General features: G+C 35.7%; 1 protein-coding gene across 2 annotated transcripts in view; it reads right to left on the bottom strand.

Moving 5' to 3' along the window:
* Positions 1–2,206: 2,206 nt before the first annotated feature.
* LOC146133259 (acireductone dioxygenase-like) overlaps positions 2,207–15,310 on the bottom strand; it is a 137,701-nt gene continuing 124,597 nt past the window's right edge. For both annotated transcript variants that reach the window (XM_083396791.1, XM_083396792.1), the window contains 4 exons: positions 8,092–8,211; positions 5,430–5,527; positions 4,440–4,521; positions 2,207–3,494 (listed from right to left, as the gene is read on the bottom strand). In XM_083396791.1, coding sequence (XP_083252917.1) covers positions 3,372–3,494; positions 4,440–4,521; positions 5,430–5,527; positions 8,092–8,211 — 423 coding nt within the window. In that variant the 3' untranslated portion in view covers positions 2,207–3,371. The remainder of the gene's footprint in view (positions 3,495–4,439; positions 4,522–5,429; positions 5,528–8,091; positions 8,212–15,310) is intronic.

Raw genomic sequence — 15,310 nt, 5'->3', positions numbered from 1 at the left:
TCAGACCGGCTCCTGTCGTCTTTATATCGGCCTGAAATAACATTTCTTACCTTCTTCCTAATTTTTAATGATAGACTTTCGGGATATCGCGCTTGAACAAATGCGGAAATTATAACTCGATGATGGCGATTATAAATCATCGCATTTCTGTAGCCGGTCCATGTATAAAATATTTTACCCAAAAGGAGGTGTTAGGTGTCTTTCGTCATACCGAGTTGACTATAATTTCACTGATTTTTACGTCGCTGTATTTTTTCCACCTGCTTGAATATTTTACGCATTTTAAATTCGCCACAAAGAGAGTAATAAAAAACTTTTACTACAAAAACTTGTTTTCTGTTTCTGATAAACAATTTATTGAGCAAAGACCCGAAAATTTTGGCTTTATCGATAACAGAAAAAAATGAATGTTGGAATTCCGTTTGAATCTAAATTGAATGGTATATTTGTTAGGTTATTACCAAAATTTTGGTTTCCTAAAGTTGAATGATAATAAAAAAGCATCTGGCATTTTTTCGTTGTGTGTCAAATCCATTTTTCGTATTATAGGGTAGAGTGCAGGGTATGTATTGTTATTTGTTGGTATTATTCGAACTTAATGTTTTATAACAAACTTATTGACGTGGCCAAACCGCAGACCTCTCACCATTAAACATTTGACCGTGTCTATAAACAAATAACACGGCGATGTTACCCGTTACCACGCCTCTGCTAAATGCTTCGATGGCCAGACGATGTGTACAAAAGCTGTGGGCATTAAGCCAATCGAGGCTAACGAAACTAACCAACTGAAATAAGGTAACAGACTGAAGTTATTATACTGGACGGTTAGTACTGTGCATACTCCTGTAAGTTGATTGCCGTTCTGATGCTATTCAATAAAATCGGATCCGTTTTATATCTTGCTGTGGCTAAGCTGTTGGAACTCGCAAACTTCAAGCAACTTCAAGCATGGACTCGGTTCAATCTAGCATAAACCTGCATCAGTCTTCAAACCATTTCAGTTTAGCCTTGCAAGAGTCTAGACACACTGACATCAATTTCACATAATTTGTACGCAATAGATTAATGTGTTTACATGCGCTTGAGCAGGGTGAGACAACTATACCGTTTTTTTATTTGTAAATGAACTTTGAATAACGTTTGTTACTGACGAAGTGCATAATAAACATTTTGGAAGTTTTTCTGTTGGATTTTGAGAGGAAGGTAAGAATGAATCAAATATCTTTCCCTTTTTTCTTTGTTATATAGCCTACACTGTTAAATATTGTTGACATCTATTTCGTCAAAAAACACGAGACTCATTATAGTGCACCATCGTTCGTGCTATTTCCAAAATGATTGCTTTCTAATTCACGAGCCGTTTAAAGTTAATTATTGAATCTGAGATATTATCTAACGTGAAGCCTGGAATTGACATTCTTCAGCCAGAGGACCGCCGTGGCGCAACATATTGGCTACCTACGTATTACGGACATACGACGCGGCTTCGACAACAGGAGTAGGTTACATTATCGCTAATCTGCGAGGTGGCGACTCTTACCTTATGGTAGCCTACATTTAAAAATTGCTCCCCACAGTTTTGCTCTCGTTCTGAACGAAAATCAACAACAACGTGATTTGATGTTTATGCAGATATTAAATTGTAACTGCTCTTTCAGCATCTCTACACTTATTACACTGTTGTCGCAACAAATATACCTTATACTGTAAAGCCAAACCGGAAGTCGTATCGCTTTTAGTGCCAATCCACCGCATTGGCGTCTAGTTTACGATTTCGAATTTCAGTATTGAATCTCCTACTTAGCATTTATTTCTGTTTGCGGCGGCACGATATAAGATGCAGGCCTAATCAGGAGTACTAAAGCTTTAGTTTCGTTTTTAGATGTTCTGAAGTGTTCAATTGTCTGACAACGTTTCAAAAGGGAGATTTAGTCTTATTGTTTATTGGAAAACAACCACAAGGTAGGAGTACCAGTTTTCTTGGCCGTGTGGATTTTAAAAGATAACCTGCTATCTAGTATTTGGATTTAAGCTGCGTTAAATTCATGCACATCTAAGAGCAAATGGGTATAGTACTTTCTCTCTACAGTTAAATTTATTTTTTTATATTCTTTTTACATTCACCGTGGAAGATTGTCCAAAAATATTTCAACACATTTTAATGAATTTAATAGCTAGTTTCAAGTCATAAATTGCATACTGCATTTTCCTTTATTAGCAACTCGGATTACAGTCGTGCTTTTTTCTTCAATCTACGTCAGTCCATCGATGTGTACAAAGAATTAAATTGACAGTTTGTTTAATACATAATTCTTTCGCAAGCAGAAATGAAGAAACCTTTTTACACTATGGTGTTCTGTGGAACGAAATAAACGCAACACCAAAATGAACATAATTGGATGGCAGACATGAAAAATACACAGGAACTCAACATTTTAATCTTGTACCGACTAAAAGCTAAAAGAAGCTTTTTATTTGAAACAATGGTTCTTAACCTTTTTTTAGCCGCAACTCCCTTTGATAATTTTCCTAGTTCTAAGGCTGTGGTGTCGAGCACAAAAAAATGTCTAGCGCAAAAAATTAAACATTGCGTAATTGTTTTTTCAAAAGACGTCACGACACACAATACGACGGAAATATTGCAAAAACATAGATTCGCGCAAACAAGTCCAAGTCCCCCTGTTGCTAGCCTGTATGGATAAAAAATATATAGTTCGAAAGGGGGATAACCTTCATCGTTTATCTATAAGTTAGCAAAACTGTATTTAAATAGGGCCGTTATGCCTTCGATGATATGTGTATTACTAATAGATAGAAAAATTACCAATAGAACTCAAACAGCCTTTGGGCTCCAAAAAAGTCAACAAAACTGGAAACAAAAGATTTGCGATTTTTTTTTGCATTTTTATTGTTATAGTTGGCAAAAAACAGAGTTTGTACAGCTGTAGGAGTGGTGCCCAACCCAAGCTAAACCATTAAAATCTCTGCAAAAAAAATAAATATTAAAGTATAGAGCTCGTGCCGCCCTAAGAGTTGCTTGGCGCCACCCCGGTTAAGAACCTCAGATTTAAAACGTGTGGCCCAACAAAAAAAAAACATGTGACAACCATTTAAGCGCGCCAAAAAAAGAAATATGCGATGAGATAAAATCAAAGGCTCTGCGGAAAGTCTAAAATTAGTGTTAAACTAGTCAAAAATATAACAGTAAGCTTTAGACGCACAAATAGATATGTACTACAGTTTACACAAATAGATATGTACACTTTAACGAACAGGCTAATTTGTTAGCAGAGCTTTAACGAAAATGGTGATTTATTTTGCAAATAAGGCACTTCTTGTGGCTTTTATGGCGAGTTCATTTTTTTCTCTCAATAAGCGGTTTGTGCGAAAGTGCCCAAATACTTCTCTCTTGCAGGCATGCTGTCAGCAGGCCTGTTGTGTGGAGTCCAAACCGGTTCGCCAACAAACAAGCGAAGTGCCTTGATATAGTCCTGTGAACAAAACACATTCACTTATTGGGTTAACTATGGCGCGACAATCGTCGACATGCTGCTTATCGTTTCGTGTGCGTCAATTTAAATCTTTTATACGAGGTTTTTTCTTTGCGGCTATTGATTAATTATTAGTAGTAGGGCGATTATTTTTTGACCTAAAAATGAGAAATTTTGACCTGAAAAATTGAAATTTTGCCAAATTTTGACCTACTAAAAATACATTGATTTAAAGATCATATTGTTGTTTGAGGTACTGCATTAGTGTCCTGGCGTTGTCAACGAAATGTTTTTGATGTTTTGCTGACTACTGGTCGAACAGAAATCAGTTTTTTCGGGTTTATGCAAAACAAGACGCTGGTTATTTTAAAAAAAAGTTGTGTAAATCAGTTCAAATATTAGGTAAAAATAATTGCAGAAATTAAGAAAGACTGAGCATATTAATAAAATAGAAAATGGGAAAGTTGCAAATCACAAGCGGAAGACAGCAAATACTGGTCAATTCATTTGTCCAAATCAGAGATAAGCAACTATATAAAGCAAAAAACGAAATTCGAGCTGAGCCTGTTGCAATAAACTAGGCTTGGGTGGTTAATTGTGCCGGTTCGCGTATGCCGCATATTGCCCTAATGAAGATCAAATGCAATTAAAATGTCGTCGAGTCTAATTCAAAAATAAATTTAAGGTGTAAATTTTGACAAAATTTTGACTTTTTTGGACAAGTCAAAAAATAATCGCCCTAATTATCAGTCATTGTCAGTTGAAACCTTTGGTTGAGCATGGTTTGGTTGTATTTCCTGATGAAGGGATCTTGGATAGGGATAGTCGAATCGTAGGATAATTAAAAGTACCGGAAAACTTCTTTCAGTATATAAACGTTTTAAGTTAAAACTAAAATAAAGAGAAAAAACGATATATGGCTAGTTAAATTAATTGTCCACATACATCGTGGTCCAACGTGAAGCGGTGATATATACCGGCAGGTAGAATTAGCAAATCGCTTTTAGTCATCTTAATACGAATCCATCTGCAAAACAAAAATACATCACAAAGAGATCGATATCAAAAACCGTAATTTGCTTGGCAATTTGCAATAATGTGTACTCATCAGACGTATATATCTTAGTTGTTAGACGAACATGGTGTTTGCATTAACAATATCACCTTATTAAAGCACGATCTAAATTTTATAGACAAAGATACCTATTAGGTTGGTGATGTAATACTATATAAACTTTTACTCAGTAAAAAAAACGATTCATACGCCTATGTGCATATTTTGCAAACCATTTATGCCTAACGTTTTCCAAAAGCAAAAATAATTAATTTCACTAATTCAGTTTAACAAAAATAAGCTTGAATAGACATAAGGCTTCCAATTGTTGGTCAAAAATTATTAGTCGAGAGCAAGACAGTGACGATGAACGACAGAACAATTAAAGTTTGACTGAAGTCATTATTACTTGTTGGTTTGATATTTGCTATTGTTGTCGTTCATAAGTTATTTACAGAAAAAACAACCCCCAAAAATCGCTGTGGGAATTTACATAAATCGTAGTGCAAAGCAACCCTACTCGAATCTAAAATATTCAGACTTAAAAAAATCAATAAGCGACCCCATTTGAAAAACAAGCCTCATGAAACAGCTGCATAGCGCGATCTTTTAAATCACTGCAATAATATGCAAACCATGCGGCAACTTTGTGTGGTAAATCAGAGGTTCTCAAAATATGCGTCGCGACACCTGGGTACGTCGTTTCAATTTTCTAAATCAAGTCACAAAATGATTCCGTTTATTATACAAAAGTACAGGGTTAAACACTGGAAAGAATCCGCCAATTTTATTTGTTCGCTAAGTTTGGGAGGCTTTTTACCGTCTGTTGAATAACGTTCAGGAACCGCAAACATAAAGTTGTGCGAGTTTAACTCAGTTACCTGTCGTCAAAATCCCGCACGTCAAAGTATCCAGAACCGTCCAAAATCATGCGGATTTCTTCGTCCGTGTGTAAATGCTCTTCGAAGAAGCTCTTAATCTAAATTTACAAATGATGTTCTTAGTGAAGTGAACGCGATGTTCATGAATCACGCGCATTCGTGTTTCCTCTTTTTTAATGGGCGATTGCCCATTTGAGTTATGTCTAATGTAGGCCAAACAGACTCCAGCAAGAATACCGAAATTATAATAACACCAACGTGTGAATATTACATTGCTTATCACACAATAAGAACAAAACAGGACTATTACCTAATAGTCGGAATCAACACGGACACAGAATAAGAACTAAACCATCAGAATAAGATGTACATAACCTTTTGCCTAACCCTTAACCCACTCCTCTAACTTTTTCACTGCTCCAATAATCCAACCGTAATATTTTTTTCATCAATGGTGTAGAGTTGTAGACTGTAGGATAACTGATAAAAAAGATCCACAACAATCTCAACTTGAACTTGTGAAATCCTTAAAACTTTTCCCACTGATATACTCACTACTTAGAGTCTAAGTTCCCTTGCCATCGACTCGCGTTGAGCAGGTCATATAGACCAGCGGTTCTCAACCTCTTTAGCATAAGGACCGCTACAATTTTCAAAACAAATTTGGCCAGTGGACCTTCAAAAATCAAAATCAACCCTAAATTTAATAACGCGACAGTATGCATCTAAAACACTTCTTAGCTTTCACGTACAACTTTAAGACTTAAACGAGCTGTAGCCTACTTTTAAACAGCTGGCCAAAACACTTGCAGCATTGTGACGTAAAATAAAGTCCAACGTAGACCATTAACTCTATCTAACGTCACAATACTGCAAAGTAGCTAGCGAATTTCAAAATTTAATAGATAAGCGTTCAACACCATGAATTTTGCAATTGAGATATAAAATTGTAATATATTTGGCGGACCGGCAGGAATGTTGACGCGGACCGGCGGTTGAGAACCACTGAAATAGACCCAATTTGCTCTATTCACAATCTAGAGAGTTGGGTTTCCCCAACAGTATGCGAGGTGCATCACCTAACAATCTCATGCACAGAGGTTTGATGTCATACGGCAGCGTCCTATCGCCCCATACCTCACCCCACTTCTTGAGAGGTTACTAGGGCCATTTAAATATTATTCGGATGAGTTTAAGTCTTATTCCATACTAGATACTCCTGCTAATTTAATTTTTACATTATTTGCACATACTTGGTAACATAAATCTTGGTTTGGAACACACAATTAAATCAGAACAATCTATAATACCATGGCATTCGGACCAAAAACATAATTAACCAAATCCACAGTAATAATCACAACAGAATAAGATCTTAAATGGTCTAAATAGAATTTAAACCTGTCGGTTAAGTTACGAATTTATTGGAATAAGGCCTAAATAGACAATACAATGCCTAAAGTCCTAAACTATAGGGCAGTGGTTCTCAACCAGGGTTCGATGAGACAAAAAAACGAATACTGAACGAAAATTTGGGGTTCGAAAAACGCTTGCAGACTAACATGAGGGTTTGACAGGTTATCAAATGAAGCAATGCCAAAAAAGGGAGAAGGTATGTGATGATTGGAGCACACCGCCGGGTTTCAGACGTTTTGATGTCTACGCTTGGGTGTACCGTATATCCTACTGTATCGGCACTGGATTGTTTGGCCCTTTTTGGGGGGGTTAATAATGGGTGAGGCTAGAAGTTGGATAGGTGTGAAATTATTAGTGGAGTTAGTGGTGAAGTTAGAGGTGGCTTAGGGTTAGGTAGAAAGTTGTATAGGACTTTTCTGCCCATTTAGGTCCCAACCTGAAGGATTTAGGTCTTATTCCGATTTAGATGGTATTACAACACTTAGGTATTAGTCCTATTTTGGTCTTATTCCAAACTGTTTTTTAATCCACGTTGGAGTTGTTCTAATTTTTGGACCTATGGGTTGTGTAAGAGCCCTCTGAGGTGTGTAAACTATTTCAAACCAATGGCAAAACAAAAATATCTTGTTTGTTACGAGCATGATTTTCTTATTCCACTCTACTAGATCTACTTTTTCGAATTCACACAAACTACTCAAACTTTAGGTTGAAAATAGAATTGGATAACATGAAATAAAAAATATAATTTAAAAGGCCATTGGATGTGAACAAATTAAAAAATACTGCGAGCCGCATGCGGCTTGCCAGCATGGTTTTTGTGGCTCTTCTAGTCAAATCGTAAAATTCCAAAAAAATTGTAAAGGCTACCAAGAGTAATGTTTATGAACGTTTCTCTCCTTTTTATTTCTTTATTTAGGTAAGCATTTCCTTTATGACGTAACACTAGACATAGAATCCAAAGAATTAGTTAACAGCAAGTCAACGCAATTTCATTCCTAAGGTTTCAGAGACCAGCAAATCAAACAAACAACTGACATTGAAAAATATGGTGCGTGTTATTTTATTCTTACCGTTTTGTAACTTTTATTATATTACAACTCTGTTATTATTGCTGAATTTGCAGTATTTACCGTTTTTGTAGTGAGATAATTTTGAGGCCCTCTGGTACTTGTATTTTCTGCAAATGGCTCTTCCATTGAATACATTTGCCCACCCCTGATATATATATATACTCATGGTGTGTCACCTTTTCATCATAATTCGGCAACTTGTCTCGAGATATGCTGATAAGGTCATTGTAGGTGTAACCTCTTTCCTTTAACAGCTTCTGGTATTCTGTATTTGACTCGTAGGTGTCAGCATCAAACTAAAAAAGTTAAAACATAACAGAAAATATGCAGAAGCCATGATGCTCCCTGTTTGTACCATTATCCAAAACACCTAAAACATTTAGGTACACATGCAAGGATGTAACTTAAAAATGAATAACTTATAAGAGCCTGGGCATATACAGAAATTCCAAAAATGGGGGGGGGGGGGGGGAGCAGAAAAGTGTTCCCTCTAAGCCTAGGGTGTACAACTGTGAGATAGAGGCACAATTAGCACAGTAAAATTTGCTTTTTGTGCACTTACATCATCCCGAGTTTAAAATCTTAACATTTTTTTTTGCAAAAGCATTTGCATAGGCCATTGTCATTAAAGCTTGTAGTTGAATTCAAGTAAAAAAATCAAATCCTTATTAACGATAATGATGTAATACATGGCTGGAATTTACTTTGCCTAATCAGTTTTTTATCCTTTATGCCGTGGATTGTTTCTGTTGTGGAAGTACAATGTTTTTACATAAAAAACAAGGATAATTGGAAAACATGGGTTTACAGTAAGCTTGCTCAACACAGCAGTGGAGTGTTTGTCAATATTTTGGGATCATGAAACTGGAATTAATAAGCTAAAAACAAATTGATAAACAAATACACAACCTTTTTCACTTGCGACACACTAACATAAAGGGCAAGATTAAGGCTGGAGTGATGAGTCTGCAGACTATAGTCTATTGCCTTTAGTGTATGTTTGTTACTTGTCAGCTTAAAGGTACAATGCAACCAACGTTGGAAACACTCAAATTATGGGATACTATTTCAATCACACCATAGACTGCTACTATTTTTACAAAACCTTTGCTTTGTGCTGACTGATGAATATCTCCATATATGGACTTCAATTATACACTAATAAGTTTACCTGTTTACATAAGCAAAAATTCCGGGGTCAACCCCTGATAAGCAACTGTTAAGATGCTTAAAAACTAAACATTTTAACAAAAAAAAAAGTCATAAAATTCATGTCCCAACGTCGAACCGAGTTTGGTTTTGTCGCGCAACTAGACAAACCTACACCAGATCCACAGTTTAGCGTTGCCACTGTATGGATTAAGATTTAGATACTCTACAAATGCAAATTGCGCCAAATCATCTACCTAATGCTGTTTTTTGCTGTTAGTGTAAACTTATAAAATCTCAGCAATATAGCCCTTACATTGTTAGTAACACTGTTTCAACTTTATTTTGTAGACAAGATAAACACGCAAGATTTTTTATTGCGCTTCATGCAATTTTTAAGTTCGGTGCAGCCATTTAGCTGTTATGTCAATATTACTAATCGTTTTATGCACCCAATTAGCCTCCATCTATCTATAAGGTCAAAGTTCTTAACGCCAGAAAACGAATAAACAAAAAACTGTTGTCGCTCCGTGCAAACTTAGCTTTCGTTGCATAAAATTGCATATCACAGTTTGTTAGACAACGCACACTGCTTAATATTACTTAAACTATGAATTTACAGTCTGGCGTCAGTTGTGACTTTATAATTTTTTTAATAGTTTTATTTAATAGGAAATTAATAGGCCTCACACTAGGATAGCTGCAGGTCCACCAAACCTTAATTCAGCACTGCAAACAGAGCTAACAAAATTAGGCAGTGACCCCACAAATTTCATGTCAGTCGACAATAGACACATGAGCAAATAACCAACGCAGCCCATGGCAAATTGAATGTTTAAAGGCGCAAAAAGTATTGTGAATTTTGAATCCAGTTTAATAATAAACAAACATAAGTTATTATTAAAAATGGGTTCTGGAGAATGCTGACCGTGCAACATTATCCCGGTATATAAAAAAAATTAAGGTTACGTGTTAAGGCTGGTTCACACTAGACGCGTTAACGTCTAGCGCTAGTAGCTGGCGTCTAACGGCTTATGTCGGCCAGTTCACACATAACGCGTTGCCAGTGTTAACAGCAAATTTCCTCGCTTCTAACCGAAAGCGTTTTCGTTAACGCTAGACGTCTAGTCATCTAGTGTGAACCAGCCTTAAGAATTAAAAAAGAAGGAAAAAGTAGAATAACAAACAAAAGATATACAAAAAAGGAAGCAGAAGGGAGGTCATAAAGTTTTGGATTGGCATGGGGTTGGGAGTTGGACGGTTTAGCTTGGTAGAACAGGAGGGTTAAGTTGGTACTAAAGGAGGGAGGTTAGTTTAACGAACAGGTGCGGAAGGATGACACGCAAAATCGTGAAGCGTTCCTTATAAAAAAATATGTGGGGTGATTCGGGTTAAAACTTTCCCGATTATCGACTTGCGTACGCTAACTTGCCCTGATATATTATATAAGTGGCATCTGCTTTATGCTCACTTGCTCCGCTGATCTATAGTTTTAAACTGATCGTTCGTTTATTAATTAATACAATTCTAACCACTTCAGCATATTGTGGTTGGCTCGCGAGTAATAGTCATGCAACCTGACTTTGGTGCAAAGAAACCGTCAATTAGAACGCCCTTTATTGAATAAACAATATAAGTTCAACCAAACGTAATTTCGAGCCCTATAGATTCCCCATTTGCTGTAGGACGTTAATGATTAATATTTGAAATAGTGATATTAATGACGTCATTAACAGGAATAAAAGCTAGTCAGAAACAGCCAGTCAGCTCTAAGCGAATCTTTAAGACGCAAACGAAAAACAAAAAAACAAGGCGTTAGGGCAGACAGCGAACAGCCAGGCGCATTAACTACACCTAACTCAACCGTTTTCAAGGAGAAAAAGAAAACAGGGCGCTGGTTTAGAATCCTACCACAGCGTTGAAACAGTTACTAAAGCAACGCACAATATTTGTGTCAGGGTGTTGGTTAGTGTTTGGGTGAGGGTAGGTCAAGTGTTATTATTTAATATTATTGCTAACCTATCCAACTCCGCACCCCAACCCAAATAATGTGCATTGTGCGGTAGGATTCTAGACCAACGCCAAAAAAATACTTGATCTAATGTTGTCAATCGGAACTGTCCTTTATATTCTGTGTACATGAACTTCTGTTTTATTGCAAAATTGTTTCTGCATACAGATAAGAGATTGGTTTAAAACTAAGAGTTACCCGATTTCTTACATTGTTACCAACCGATACCCAGGAAATCTAACCGAACCCAACCCGTATTTGGGTGATGTTTCCAAACGTTTCTTTTAGAAATTTTAATAATGAGCTGCTTGCTTTTTAATACGTCACAAAACTTAGATTTTGAAAATCAAAATAAAAAAACATTTCAGTTTAACCAACTAACTCTATAAAACTATTTTTTGCATGTTAACTTTGTATGAAGCTAAACAAAATCAAAAATTTATTTGTATTTCAGGAACAACTATATCATTTTGTTTTATTAAAATATTGGCCAAAATTTACTCATACTGATACAACTGTAGAAGAGAAATATCAACTCTAATACAGAGCAGCTAACCTTAAAGAATAAAGAAAGGTAAAAAGAGAAAAATATTCTGCTGCTATGGTCGGCCCAGGTACAAACAAGAGACGATTTCGTTTTGCATCGGCTTAAGACATGTCACCAAACTACATTAAAAACATTGCCGCTTATAATAGCACTTACAAAAAAGGGGGGAGGGTGGTGTCTGAATCCAAATATGCTAAACTTGAATTAAAATTTAAAAAGATAAAAAAATAAAACAGGCTTTGACTAATCTTTATATAAATATGTTAAAATTATAAGACATGTATGACCAACCTTTTTTGGACAAAATATTTGTTTTTTAAGTTTCGGATGCAAAAAAATTATCACAGTTTCAACAGCCACGGTAACCCTGTCCCTTAACATTACTGCCAAGCTACATAACCCAAACTTACAACACTTTTTTGTTATCTCAAGACCACAAGTCATAACATAACTCCTTTTAACCAGGGCTGTGGAGTCGGACTCTGAACTCTAGTAAGACCACTTAAAACTGCTTGAGTCGACATATTGTAAAGGTGGAATAGCAAATGGTTGAATATTTTCCAACCATGTATTGTGAGTGCATGAATTAAACGACATTCCTATAAGTGGATTACTTATTTTCCACGTTATTTTAGTTACGTAAATTGGTGGAATACAGGCTGTAAAGTCAGTGCCAGACTTGAGACTGGACACAATCGCCCATTTGACCCGAGTTGGACTCAAGTTAATTGGTTTGGCAGGAGTCGGACTCAGGTTATTTTTTAACTCACTCTGCAGCCCTGTCTTAAATTACTGTAGTTATATGGTGGGTGAATAACTGGCAAAAAGTAGTTTATAAAGCTTGTAAAAACTTTATACTGTTTTAAGAGAATTGTTACAATAAGGGATTCATAGTACAAAATTTGCTTGGCAGGAAACAAATATACCTGATAACCAATGCGGTCAAACATTTTTAACTTATATCACGCTCGAACTACTTTAAAACAAGTCTAAAAACGTATGTAGATACAAAAATTCTGTTTATAAATGTTTTTTTTTTTTTCGCTCTTGTCAATCTGATTTTAGTTTGCCAAAAACAGCTTATCTATGTAACAGTGTTGGAGTAAGAAAAGCAGACAAGTGCAGCTGCTTTGGCACAACTTTTTGTTACCTAATTTACCTGTTAATAGCCTTGTTTATTGCCTAAGCATGTCAAGAATCATACATTCCTTAGGCCAACACATCATTAGTTTAGTGGCGTGTCCAAAAAAACGAAGGATTTAGGCAAAAAATGCTTGTCACCAGAGGGCTGGCAAGATTCTGCCAGCCTGTATTGTATGTTTGTTTGTAACATATACATCATTAAAATTGAACATATATATCACAAACCCATCTGCCTTTCTCATATGTTTTACATTTTTTTGGCATCTTCGCAGACAAAAGGCGTCCTCTGTACTGTGGCACTCAAAAAGTTTTTTTAAATTGAAATTTTATAAATGCATTTTTTGCGCTTAGAATGAATGTGTTTCATCTTTAAAATATGAATGAAAATTTGTATAATAGTCAGTTTGGATTCTCTAAAACAGTGGTTCTTAAACTTTTTGAGACACGTCCCCCTTTTACAATTTTAACCAAACTCGCGCCCCACCTTGTTTCAAAATAAAAAAACATTAAGCATAACAGCAACTTATTTCTAGGTAAGTTGCATTAATGCGAAGGATGTTTTTAACCCAGCCTAACCTAGGGTTGCCATATTTTGAAACGCGGAATTTCTGACAAAGTTACCGCGGTTTCAGTGGCCAATTCCAGATCAGGGACTTTAAAAACACTCAAAAATGATGTCAAAATCAAAATGGGATGGAGTATGGATTTGGGATCTTTAAGAATACATTTTAAGTTACATAAAACTGGAAAATAGATTAGTAATGCTTTCTTGCCATTGTTTAATATAAAAATTACAAGGCTTCTGTGTTTTTAAAGAAAAACGTACAGTATCGTGTTAGGGTAAGTCCCAGATTTTAGCTATTTTGGTGTTGTAATTTTGGAGTGTCTGTGGAGCCCCTAAATCTTGTCCAATTGTTTTGTAAACTTATGAAACTGATTTTTATGTGACACATAATGGGAAATCAAGCCGAAAACATAATTTTTAAAAAAAAAGGTAAATTTGAAACACGCAAAAACAAAAAATTAAACAAATTTTGATATTAACAAATAGGCTATCGTTTTTTATCGCATGCATGCGTGCGGCACACACCATGTTTTCCTTGAATGGCCGATCAGAGCGGGTAACTTAATCACGTGATTAATGCGTTAGCATAAAGTTTTTGTGGAATCATCTCCTCACAAAACAAAAATACTAACCTTAAAATCAACAGGAATATTCAACATGACATAAAAAACTAATGTGTGATAACTCGATGTTGTCCATTCAATGATCACCATAAAGTTTAGTCATAATTAATACAGATTTTGTCAATTTTCACGCCCCCCTTGTGAACCTCGCGCGACCCCCAGTTTAAGAACCACTGCTCTAAAATATCCTTATTCCCTTATTTGAACCTAGTCTAGTTTATACAATTATTTCATATAACCATTTCCCCTGTTTGCAATATAAACATTGTATTGAAAATCTCACATCTGCAACTGAAAATCACAATAAGTCAACGGTAAACATTTTATGTGCTATCTGTGCAACTTTTCCAGTGTTGGATCAATGCACCCGAACAACTTGATAAATGCCAGTTTATAGAGTAATTTGCAAATATTTTTTCTGTGCTTAATGCACTATCACCCTCATTCTAAATATAAATTATTTGTTTAACTTAAACCAAGTAGCGGCCATTTTTGGCGCTTCACGCACCGGCTTTTTGCAGTTACTTAAAATTAGACTCCGTTTGCAGGTTTCTTAAAGTCTGTTTTTTTAAAGTCGTACAGGATGACGGCATACTTTGTTTATTTGAGATCCTATTTCTGACACAACCCGTCACAACATTTGATGTTTCTCATGCGACCTCCTTGTAAAAAAATAATTGCCCACCCCTGTCATAACCTCTTAGTGGAGCAGTATGCAGGTGTAGATCATTATTCATCTACAATCTACATATTCAAACACACATCACATACACATATATTCTAGTTATACCAATCAAAAAACTCGTACAGTACAAAGTAAGGCTATGTATTAAATAATATTACTATATAATTAAAACTATGACCGATGTGTGTACAATTTTGTTTGGAATTTAAGGATTAAGGTTAGCTTGGTGACTGAAGCAATAAAAAAGTGTTACCACCCCTGTCATATGCCATGCAAAAATTGCTCAAAATTACAAGAGTTTAGCAGTTTTAACATGGATTTTCGATGACAATGAATCAACTGGAATTTTTTATGTTTTTTATAAATTATATTGTTTTAACACATTTCAACATGGACTTCTGTTATTTGAATATCATTTGACGGCGCTCTTTCACTATTGTACGTAAAAATTAATAAAAAAAAAAATTTCTTCAAATGCCGCATACCACAACACATATTACTTGGGTTAGGGTGCCGGTTAGCGTTTGGTTGAGGGTGGGTCAAGTTTAAGGATGTTCAAAGTAGAATATCGAATCCTTGGATTCGAATCCAGATGAGATTCGAATCCAATTCTGCCGTTTATTTCGGGTAATTGGAACCGATATAATTTAACGTTTTACCGCCGACCGTCGC

Source organism: Ascidiella aspersa, chromosome 9, assembly GCF_963924565.1.
Source record: "Ascidiella aspersa chromosome 9, kaAscAspe10.2, whole genome shotgun sequence".
In the NCBI taxonomy this organism is placed as follows: Eukaryota; Metazoa; Chordata; class Ascidiacea; order Phlebobranchia; family Ascidiidae; genus Ascidiella; species Ascidiella aspersa.
This window is presented reverse-complemented; position numbering and strand designations above follow the sequence as displayed.